Source organism: Carcharodon carcharias, chromosome 15 (assembly GCF_017639515.1).
Source record: "Carcharodon carcharias isolate sCarCar2 chromosome 15, sCarCar2.pri, whole genome shotgun sequence".
Classification (NCBI taxonomy): domain Eukaryota; kingdom Metazoa; phylum Chordata; class Chondrichthyes; order Lamniformes; family Lamnidae; genus Carcharodon; species Carcharodon carcharias.
The window spans coordinates 10,697,653-10,710,013 of record NC_054481.1 but is presented as its reverse complement, the minus strand read 5'-3'; the positions used below and the strand labels follow the sequence as shown (position 1 = coordinate 10,710,013).

General features: G+C 43.9%; 1 protein-coding gene across 1 annotated transcript in view; it reads right to left on the bottom strand.

The window, feature by feature from the left end:
• The window catches only part of rhbdl1 (rhomboid, veinlet-like 1 (Drosophila)), a 183,795-nt gene that overhangs the window by 77,071 nt on the left and 94,363 nt on the right, over positions 1-12,361 (bottom strand). Inside the window, exon 2 of the mRNA XM_041207140.1 lies at positions 1,110-1,334. Coding sequence (XP_041063074.1) covers positions 1,110-1,334 — 225 coding nt within the window. The remainder of the gene's footprint in view (positions 1-1,109; positions 1,335-12,361) is intronic.

Sequence of the window (12,361 nt, the reverse complement as noted above, 5' to 3'; positions counted from 1 at the left end):
TAATGTGGTTGACTCTTAACTGCCCTCAGAAATGGCCCAGCAAGCCATTCAGTTATATCAAACCTGTTATGATGGATGGATTGCAGTGGTTCAAGTAGACAGCTCACTGCCACCTGTTCAAGGGCAATTAGGGATGGGCAATAAATTCTGGCCTTGCCAGTGATGTTCACATCCCATGAATGAATAAAAAAAGATGCTGGGATGTTGAAATGAACCATATTAAGACTACACAAATGTCAGAGATTATTTCACTATTGCAATAACTATTGCATAAACTAAGCTCTGAAATAAGTTTTACATTAAATAAACTGCAATGCAGATTGGCTGCAATTGAATTTTCCCCCATTTCCCCTCCTTTTCCATAGCAACATGGTTTCTCTATATAGATGACAACAAAATCTATCACATATTTAGCCATTGGACATCTCACCCAGCCTTCTTTGCCAACAGTCTGTTCATTAGAACCGAAGGGAGAAAATGATTGCAAGAGCTAGTTGTTGGCAGGAAGACGGCCCTACTTACGTTTTTGGAACCAATCTATATATGAAAAAAAATCTCTTAAAAAGGAATTCCAGCCCTTTAATCACACTATCATACCTGATTGATTTGCAATTACCAACCACCAACATAAAGGTTACCAACAAACAGCTTTGTGTGTGGGAAGAGGAGGACTTTATTCTTATATGGCTCCATGATGAGAACATTTACATAATTAAGCACACCTGATTTCTCCCAAATGATTGCCTTTCAGTGTGAATCTTGTAATTGTGTAAAATGATGGCAAAGCATAAAGAGTTCGGATTGGTCTTTGCCAGTAGCGAATCAGCAGCCTGTTTCACCTACTTCCTTTCTCTATGTGCCATATTTGTGCTACAGGGAACGAATAATTTCACCCACCACCCCCATATTTTTTGTATTCAAGGAAATGGTGGATTTTTCACTTTACACATGGAGCAGTGGGAAGGTTACAGGAATTAATAGCAATGGGCTTTTGCAATTATTTCCTGGAGTTTGCCGTTATCATTGTTGAACTTAGAATTCAAGAGTGATTATAAGAAACAAAGAAAGAACTAATATTTTGGCAGATCTGCATCAAACTTGATATTAACCTGAACGATCGTGAGGACTGTCATAAAAAGAGGTGGTGGGCAGCCTCGATATTGGCTGTAGTACCAGCGCCTGTCCACCTCACAAGGCAGGATCTCGTATGCCACGTGCCTCACTAAGCGTTTGTAGAAAGTAAGTCCAGGCTCGTCGAGCAGGAACTCACGAGGCAGGTTCCTGTGTCCATTGGATATCGCTCGTCGGAAGCTGCTTGAGCGCTTGCTGCTCATCTGCAACAAGAGATGAAGGGGGCCTGTGAAAATAGCGAACACAAAATCACAAAGAAACATCAGAAAAATCAGCACCAGACTGACATGCAGGCACACGTGCACACATCAGACTGCCACACACATGCACCTAGCAGACTGATACACACACGTGCACAGCAGGCTGATACAAACAAACACACAGATCAGGCTGATGTACACACCACACTGACGCACATACGCATACCAAACATGTATACAGCGTACCATGATACTTACACGCACACCAGGATGCCTTACACATGTGCATTCCAGATTGACATGTGCACATCATGCTGGCACACCCACCCTTGCACACCGGACAGATATGTGCGTATATACTCAGCAGCCTGACACACTTATGTGTGTGCCAGGCTGACACACACATGTGCATACCAGGCTGGCAGGGAAATAGCACATCGATACACACACATGTGCATTACAGACTGACAGGTGCATAGGTTCACCAAATTGGTGTTCACGTGTGTTTATCAGGCTGACACCCACATGAAGATGTGTACGCCAGAACAAGACACAAATGTACATATGCAGATGCAAACCAGATTGGTGCTCATCCCTGTTTAAATATCACCCCCATTCCCCCACAAACAAGTGTAAATGCACACATACTCCAAACCCATGTTGGAAATATTTTCTGAATATAACTTCCCATCACTATTCTGAATCAGCATTACATTTGACAAAAACTATTATCAAACTCTCCACAACCCAAACTCAACCAAGAGGAAACCAATACCCTAAGGTGGCAGTCGCAAGAAGATAAAATATTGAGCAGGACCACGTGTTCCACCACTGTCGCACGCTCTAAGGACCGGATTTTTGCAGAATTGAGAAGACTCAACAGACCTTTAAAAATGGTGGATGGGTCCCAGATGTGGAAGGCCTGCCCCCATTTCCAACAGATCCAAGCAGGGGAAGGGGACAGTTGTGAATCCCACAGATGAGAAACCCAAACTCTGTAGGGCCATTAGAACTTAGTGCTCAGTTCAAACAGAACCCAATATGGCTGTTGCAAGGGCCTTGACCCACAGTGTGGGAGTCAGAAATTGATGGAGTAGACATAATCGCCCTTGAATAAGAATCTGGTGGATAAAGTCAGTTTAAGTGCACGATCTGAAGTTTTTAAGATTCTCTGCTCTTTAAACATTAAAAAAAGGCAGCACTGTTGGTGAGAGTTAAAAAAAAAGCCCTCTGCTGGGCTGCTTTGATTGACAGGCCTTCTGGTGTAGAATGGAAAAACAGTTAGCATTTGTTCATGCAGTTTCATTTGAGCTTTTTTGTTCACATTTCCCCAAGGGCTATTATGATGTCATAATGAATGCTTGGCTGAGCTACGATTATCCCAGAAGGGACCCTAAGTTCCCAATTTCACAGTTTAAAGAGGCAGTTAAAGAATTTGCTGTTTTTGATGTGGGGATTGAATAGAAGTTTGTTTGTTTGATAAGAGATTAACCACTTGTGGAGACTTAAAAGCTTTGAAAGGATTTAATGAATGGGGGTATTTTCATTATTAAATGTATAGGAGTAAGAACTGTATTAGATTGTTAGAAGTTTATTATTTTTCATCTTCACATGGCTACTGAAGTATGCCTATGCTGGATATTAGGTGAGTAACTAAGCCAAGATGGCATGGGGTTATAAAAAGGCATTGGGTGGGAGGGTGGGGTGCATGAGTTGGCATTAAGTTCACATGGGGGCTGTGAGGGGCAATAGGAATGGGTCAAGGCATGAGTTGGCATTGAGTTGTCATGGGGCTATGAGAGGGCACAAGGGGTGGGTAGGTGCATGAGATGGCATTGAATTGGAACAGGGCATCAAGGGGGACTGGGAGCTGGGTGAAACTTATGAGTTGGTATTGATAGCATATAGCATGGAAGCTAAGAGGGGCCTTGCGGGGTTAGTAGTCGGGTGTGAAGGGGTGAGGGCTAGACAATAGCTTGTAAAACATCTGGGACGAAGTACCAGAGAACTGAGGTGGGCCTTCTAAGTAGTCCACCTCAGCACTCACGAACCCCATGGCCTCCTACATTCTGCTTCTAGTGTCGGTAGGCCCAACTTTATCCTGCCCCTGCCCCTGCCCCTGCCCCCACCCCTCTTGGAGCAAAGCTTGCATGTATCAGCTTACTTTTTACCAAGGTGTGCCTAGCGAGTCGGGAAATTTCCCAACTCAAACTATCCGCCTTGGGGATGAAAATCCAGTCCTAACAGTCAATGCTTCCCTCCTACATGCTGCACAATGAGCATGGACTCAGGGTGTTAGTCTAAACACACATTATGACACATCAGTCAACTCAAGCTCTGAACAAAGTGACTAAGTTTTGCTATTCAAAGAATAGCCTGCTAAATTGGTAACAATCAGAACAGATAAGTTCATCATGATGAGATTCATGAACACGTAGAGAGGGTCTCATTCTGGATACATGTATTACTGTTGTTAAAAAATCATTGTTCTTTCTGTTCAACATCTTAGAGGGACAAAAGAAGTCTTTTGCAGGGACAAGGACTCATTTCCTAGATTCAACGCAAATAATTATTGACAGCTGGAGCTAACAACAGAGAGACGGCCAAACTCTAACTTTAACAGTCAAGCTAACCAAATTAAGGCACTAGATGTTCTCTTGAGTGGGGATCTTTTCACACTGTTATGCCATTTCCATTAATATCTACATTTGATACCAGAGTCCTGGAGAAGACATAAATATAATCGCGATAGATCCAGACTGGCCGAGAAACATTTTATCCTCAAAACATCTTGAAATGGAACCCCAGATTCTATGCACACCAGGAGAACTCTGGCTTCACTGTTTTTTTTTCAAATCTTCCATTTAACTGGTTATATCTTGAGAGGATTATACAAGGATTCCTGCTCTCTTAGATTGCAGATATCTTATGGTGTCACACAGGGCATACAAAGTCAAACAGTGTTATTTACAAATGTCAGAATAACAAACGCAGCCCTCTGGGGTGCCAGATTCCAGCTCGTCTTACATAACTGCAATCATTAGTTACTGACTGTCTATCAGCTGTGTTGTTGAGGAATCATGTGGTAGCTTTCACTATCCATCACCTGCCGTTGGCAAGAAATTCAGTTGGAAAGCATCCAATGGTTTCCAGCTTGCAATTTAAACTGGCAGTAAAGTCCTGCTGGGATCTTAATTTTGCTTCATACTAGCGACAGTCAGAAAATTCTAAGCCACAGTAACTTGTGATTTTAAGTTGCTTTCTTAGAATTCTTAGTTATGCTTACGCGAACATTCGTGCATACAAACACATGAACATACAAATTAGGACCAGGAGTAGGCCACTCGGCCCCTCAATAACCTTTCACCCCTTTGTTAATCAAGACTCTATCTACCTCTGCCTTGAAAATATTCACAGGCTCCGCTTCCACTGCCTTTTGAGGGAGACAGTTCCAAAGACCCACGACCCACTGAGAGAAAAAAATTCTCCTCATCTGTCTTAAATGAGCAACCCCTTATTTTTAAACGGTGACCCCAAGTTCTAGGTTGTCCCACAAGAGGAAACATCCTTTCCACATCCACCCTGTCAAGACTCCTCAGGATCTTAAAGATTTCAATTAAGTCACTTCTTACTCTTCTAAACTCCAGTGGATACAAGCCTAACCTGCTCAATCTTTCCTCATAAGACAATTCTCCCATTCCTAGTATTAGTCTAATAAACCTTCTCTGAACTGCGTCCAACTCATTTATATCCTTCCTTAAATAAGGAGACCAGTACTGTACACAGTACTCCAGATGTGGTCTCACCAGTGCCCTATACAATTGAAGCATAATCTCCCTACTTTTGTAATCAATTCTCCACAAAATAAACAATAAAATGCTATTAGCTTTCCTAATTACTTGCTCCACCTGCACACCAGCTTTTTGTGATTCATGCACTAGAGCACACTGAATCTCAGAGTTCTGCAAGCTCTCACCGTTTGGATAATAAGCTTATTTTTTCTTCCTGCCAAAATGGACAATTTCACATTTGCCCACATTATACTCCATTTTCCAGATTTTTGCCCACTCACTTAACCTATTTATGTCCCTTTGTAGCCTCCTTATGCCCTCTTCACAACTTACTTTCCTACCTATCTTTGTGTCATCAGCAAATTTAACAACCATACCTTCGCTACCTTCATCCAAGTCATTTATATAAATTGTAAAAAGTTGAGGCCCAGCACTGATCCTTGTGGCACACCATTCGTCACATCCTGCCTACCAGAAAAAGACTCATGTATGCCTACTCTCTGCTTCCTGTTAGCTAGCCAATCTTCTTTCCATGCCAATATGTTACCCCCTACATCATGAGCTTTTATTTCTGCAATGACCTTTGATGTGGCACTTTATCAAATGCTTTCTGGAAATCTAAGTGCAGTACATCCACCAGCTCCCCTTTATCCACAGTGCATGTGACTCCTTCAAAGAACTCCAATGAATTGGTTAAACATGATTTCTCTTTCACAAAACCATGTTGACTCTGCCTGATTGCCTGGAATTTTTCTGAGTGCCCTGCCATAACATCTTTACTAATAGCTTCCAACGTTTTCCCTATGACAGATGTTAAGCTAACTAGCCTATAGTTTCCTGCTTTCTATCTCCCTTCCTATTTGAATAAAGGAATTACAATCGAATGGCACCTTTCCTGAATCTAGGGAATTTTGGAAAACTAAAACCAATGCATCAACTATCTCACTAGCCACTTCTTTCAAGGCCTTAGGGTGAAGCCATACAGACCCAGGGATTTATCAGTCCACAGCTCCAACAATTTGCCCAATGCCACTTCCTTAGTGATTATAATTTTCCTGAATTCCTCTCACCCTTTCCATTTCCTGATTCACGACTATTTCTGGGATATTACTTGTGTCATCTATAGTGAAGGCCAATGCAAAATAACTGCTTAATTCATCCACCACCTCCCCAATTCCATTATCAATTTCCCAGAAGCACTTTCTATTGGAGCAATGCTCACTTTGTCAACTCTTTTCTTATTTAAATATCTATAGAAAGTCTTACTATCCATCATTATATTACTAGCTAGCTTTCTCTTGGGGTGGAATTGGGTGCCATGGCAGATGGTGGAATTTGAATTCAATAAAAATCTGCAAGTAAAAGTCTAATAATGACCATGAAACCATTGTTGATTGTTGTAAAAACCCATCTGGTTCACTAATGTCCCTTAGGGAAGGAAATGGGTCATCATTACCTGGTCTGGCCTACACATGATTCCAGACCCACAGCAATGTGGTTGACTCTTAAACGCCCTTTGAAATGGCCTAGCAAGCCAATCAGTTGTAAGAAACCACTACAAAGCCTCAAAAAAGAAATGAAACCGGACGGACCACCTGACATTGACATAGGCACCAGAAACGACAATGGCAATCTCAGCCCCGTCAACCCTTCAAATTTCTCCTTACTAACATCTGGGGGCTAGCGCCAAAATCGGGAGAACTCTCTCACAGACTAGTCAAGCAACAGCCTGACATAGTCATCCTCAAGGAATCATACAGATAATGTCCCAGGCACCACAGTCACCATCCCTGGGTATGTCCTGTCCCATCTACAAGATGCACTGCAGGAATTCATCAAGGCTCCTTAGACAGCACCTTCCAAACCGATGACCACTACCGTCTGAAAGGACAAGAGCAGAAGGTAGATGGGAACACCACTACCCGGAAGTTCCCCTCCAAGTCACTCGCCATCCTGACTTGGAAATATATTGTTGTTTCTTCATTGTCACTTAGTCAAAATCCTGAAATTCCCTCCCTAACAGCGCTGTGGGTGTACCTATACCACATGGACTGCAGCGGTTCAAGAAGGCAGCTCACCACCATCTTCTCAAGGGCACCTAGATATGGACAATAAATGCTGGCCCAGCCAGTGAAGCCCACATTCTGTGAATGAATTTTTAAAAAATTTCCATGCCCACTGGCTTCGAACATGTTCGGCAGCATTAGCGGACAATAAGGCAAGAAGGCCAAAAATCAATTTAACGATGTCGTGAAACCAGTTTAAGATCGTCCACTCAGCCCGTCGATGGAGGGCCGCATTTCCCACCGTCGGATGTTGGGAATCTAATTGTAATGCATCTGCATAATATTATTAGCCAACCTACCAGAATTATCTCCCCACGCTGGATCGTCTGCACACGTCGGCTGAATGTGCAGTTAGCTTGTGACCACCACAAGGCATCCTGTAGGTCTGCGCACGGTTTCCAGGGAGCATCTACAATGCCTACATTCTCAATCGGTCACAGATCCCTGATGTCTTCCAGGGTCCACAGAGGCTGCAGGGATGGCTTCTTGGAGATAAGGGCTACCCACAGAGGACATGGCTGACGACACCCGTGTGATGGCCTCAGACTGCAGCAGAGCGAACTTATAACAAGGCTCATGCTGCAACGAAGTGGAGCAAACCATCAGGGTGCTGAAAATGAGGTTCCAGTGCCTGGACCAGTCTGGCAGAGCCCTGCAATATTGTCCACAGAAGGTGTCACATGGAGACACAGCCATGAAACTTTAAAAGCACCTGATCCGTTGTACGCCTTCACCTCCTGACCTCTTCAGGAGCACAGCGTCACTGGTCACAGACGCCGAAGGGATGGGGGCCAGCCCCACCTTAAAGGTGCTGAGACCACACAGAGAGAATGACGGAACTCTGTGACGCCTGCCCATGACATTCTGGCAGCAATGACAAGCATAATCAAGGTGCAGGCATCACTAATGTGTCCAGGGAGTGTGAGAACAGACCATCACTTTGGGCTGAAGGCTGCACAAAGTGCAGGGAAGAGGCCCTGGACTGAGACACCTGCCTTTATCTTGTGCAGAAAGGTTTCACATCTGAGTGACACGAACACTGCTCATCGGAACAAGGAGCCATAGGCAGGGAGACATTGTTGAGAGTTTATTTACAATAGTGAACGTTATGCTACCTTTGCCCATCTGATTTTTCCTATCTATATGCAGATTGAAATCCCCCATGATTATCGCCGTACCTTTCTGATAAACTCCGATTATCTCTTCTTTTATACTCTGTCCTAAAATGTAGTTACAATTAGGGGCCCTGTACACGACTCCCACAAGTGACTTCTTGCCTTTATCATTTCTAATCTTAACCCAAACCACTTCTACATTCTGGTTTTCTGAACTTAGTTCATCCCTCTCCAATGTGCTGATAACATCATTAATTAACAGAGCCACCCTCCACCTGTACCTAATTTCCTGTTGTTCCTAAATGTCACGTACCCTTCAGAATTAGTGGACTTTATATTCTGTTGTCAGCTCTATCTTGTATTATTAGCACTTTGATGGGATAGTCTAATACACACAGACATCAGGCATTGGTTTATTGGCTATTGAGCCAAATTAGCTGGAAATTTTCAGATCAGAATTTGAATTTTTGACTGACAACCATAACCCTGGAGAGTTCTAATCTATGGCAGGATGCTGTGAACAAATTGGGGGGGGGGGGGTCATTTTTAATTGGTTGGTCTGCATGGAATCTCCCATTGTAGAACCTGCCCAGTTTTCATTTCAACAGTTTTGCCTAAGCAGCAAAGTGAAAAATTTACCACATTGTGGTGTTGATTTAAGGTTAGGAAAATTTGGGATGGGCAGCAGGTGGTGCAACTGATCAGCCGCTAATGTCCCTGCCAAGCGACCTGAACCATTTTGAGGGCCCAGCCTCAATAATGTTGTTCCGGTGATCACACCAGTCCAGGCAATGTGAGGTGGCAATTCCAGCAGCTCTGGAGGCAGAATCGCTTGAAGCGTTATCCCCAGGAAGGGAGGGGGCAATTGGCTGGGAGTATAAGATCAGATGGGCCAGAGCACACCAAAAGGTATTTGTGGGGCAAGTCAGAGCAGTCACATTCCATAAAAGTCAAGAAATGATGGTGTCACACAGAGTATACAAAGTCAAACAGTGTTATTTTCAAAGGCCAGAATAGCAAACACAACCCTTTGCAGACACTAGCAGTAGCTTTAAGTACTATTGGTCAGACTGCTCAATGCTGGATATCAATGGGTACTGCAAAGGCTTTAGAAATTTACACATAGAAATAGCATTGAAGTCTTATGTATACCATAGGACCATGATCTGCCTACAGTGTTGAAGTTCCCAAGGCGGGAATATGGGCCCATGGTCCCAAATAAAATGTTTGTGAGTGGATCGGGAAGATAAATGGGGTGGGGGTGGGGCTGAAGTCACCGCTGCAATTTTGAGGCCATTACTATCCCACTTACACGAGGCAAAGCAGGTTAAAAGTGGTCCCATGGTGCAGTAAAGAATGCAGTAGACCTAAAGTATTAAGCAGTAGGCCTGGCACCACCACCAACCCCCCTCTCCCCACCTTGAGTCCTAAAAACAAATACCATAGATGATATACAGTATACTCACTTCTCAAACTGCCTCTACATGCACTCTCCATTTAAAAGCAAAGATTAGCTAGTTGAGAAATAAAATGGGTCTCTTATTCTTTAAATTTGTCATGGTGCAGCAGGAAAAGTTAGGGATAGCATCATGAACCGATTGCAAAGCTTTTCTCTGGTAATATCTGCAAGGCAGTTGCATTGAGTGCTTTTACACAATTTCACAATACATTACTGTCTTAACCTGACAACATAAACTCACACACATTTTGGTGTTACAATGCTCTCTGTCAGCTCAATATTAAGTGACAGCCTTGCCCATCCCTCTTTTACAAACATAATTGGTGGGCAGGAAAAGACCACCTGATCCATCAAACCTGTCCCACACTCATAATGGCCTTTACATCATAATTGAACATTTGTTCCATTCTTTTCTCGATAACTTACCTCTCCACCAATGTTCAATAATCCTTTTGTAGCTGATTACTCATCTCTCAGAAGGACATGACTGATGTAGTGGATTAGGACACTGTCCTTTCATATCTAGGACCTGGGTCTAAATCCTGACCAGCCTGATGGGATGAAATGAGAGCTATTTGTATTTCATAAGGATGATCATTTCTGATCCCTGCATCTAAAAGAAGGGGAATCTATGATTCCTGTGCATCCAGCATACAAGGATAGTGTCTGATGTCTACGTGTTTAATGTATGAAGAGGAGAGTAAAGTGGGGTGTACTGAGGTTCTGAGGGCACTATATAAATGCAAGCCCTTTTTTATTCATTGTTAGTGCCATGTGTAGAATCTTAATACCAAAGCTGGGGCCATGGGAGAGTTTCATAAGAGGGAAACTATAATGGCTTCTCCATTCAGGCCTTGAGTTAAAATAGCAATCTGGAACAAATGATGTCATCCAAGTAGATGACTTTGAACCTGTTTAGAAGAATAGGTTATAATTAGGTTCAGCAGGTTCAGAATTAGGAAGTAGGGAAGGATCTGTCAATTAAGCCACCCCGGACACATTACTTGCTCGGTTGCTGTATGGGATAGAGTTAAAATCACTCTCTTTATCTCTATTTCTGTCTCTCTCATAAGCTGTTTTTATATTGGGTTTATGTTGATGGTGCCATTAACTTCCAACATGCAAGCCTTGTACAGTCAGGACAACCTCCAAACGAACTTGATGAATTTACCAAAACAAACCATTGTGAACTCCAGCAACCATTTATTAGCAAATGTTCCTGTAATTCTGTAAACCTTGTAAATTTGGATTGACCATCAAGTCAAATTTGTCTATGTGCCCTGGAATAATACGTGATGGTAGTTTGTACAAGGACCTCAGGTATAAGCAGATTATTTGAATTACACCGAAATATGATGGGCTGAGTCGTCCCAGAATTGCACTAAATGTGGTAACAGGTGGGAAAAACTATATTTTTACCATCGGCTGCAATGGCAACTTTTCACGCCATATCATCCCAAACCCACCACACTAACTATGCATTCCGGGGATATACACCGTTTCGATGGCTGACAGATTTGCCTACCATGCCATTACCTCACCGCTTCATCACGCCAGGGACCACATTTTAAAGTACAGCCGCGCTCAGTGCTTCCAGCCCAGGGCTGCAGCAAAGAAGACATGGCCCTGAAAAGCAAGAGGACTGCAGCCCTTGAGCGCCTTTTGGACACCATGGAGGTCCCGCTTTGATATCCTTTACCCTCGCTCTGGCTGCAGGAAGGGCAGCTACATTACCACTCCGGTTTGGTGACAGTGGTGGTCAGTGCCAATGCTGCACAGAAGAGGTTGTCCATCCAATGCAGATAGAGGATGAATGATCTCATCCATGCAGCCAGGGTATGGCAAGCATCTCATCACTCTAAACTCACACACTCAAGCCCATCATACATTCACTGGCATCTCACTCACTGCCAGCTCAAGGGACATCACCACCCATTCTCACACACCTTCCCTCACATCTCCATCTGGCCTCATCTCCTCTGGAAACTGCCTCCTCAGCCCTCACCATCTTGATACCACCTGCACAGGTCAACTTGTGCACCCCACACACACCCTGGGATACCCTCCTTCCCCAGTACAGCAGCCTCTTCCTTTGCCTGAGGCCACTTCTGCCCCTTCCCCAAGCAAGCCCTATCCCTGCAGCCATTGAAAAGCCACCCACATATGGCTGATCTGGTAGGTAGAGACCTACCCATGAGACCCCTAAAAGTGCTGTCTGTGAAGCCTGGCACTGATGACGGCAATTGCTGACTGAAGCAAGGTAGGCAAACAAACTTTGACTTCCTGAGCAAAGTCGCCAAATGCATGCCTTATATACGCTGTTGTGAAACACGTCAGCGGGAAAAGACGCCGACATGGTTGGACGATCCAGCTGGGGGGCAGTGGGGGTGGGGGAGGGGAGATGGGATGAGTACAGTGGGCTGGCCTATTATGATATGTTGACGTATTACAATGAGTTTCCTGATTTCCAATGGCGGGGAACGCAGCCCCCAATCGATGGGCCGAACGGACAATCGCAAACTGGTTTCACGACGTTGTGAAACCGATTTTTGGCCTTCTCGCCATATTGTCCGCTCATGCCACTCAACACGCCCAATGC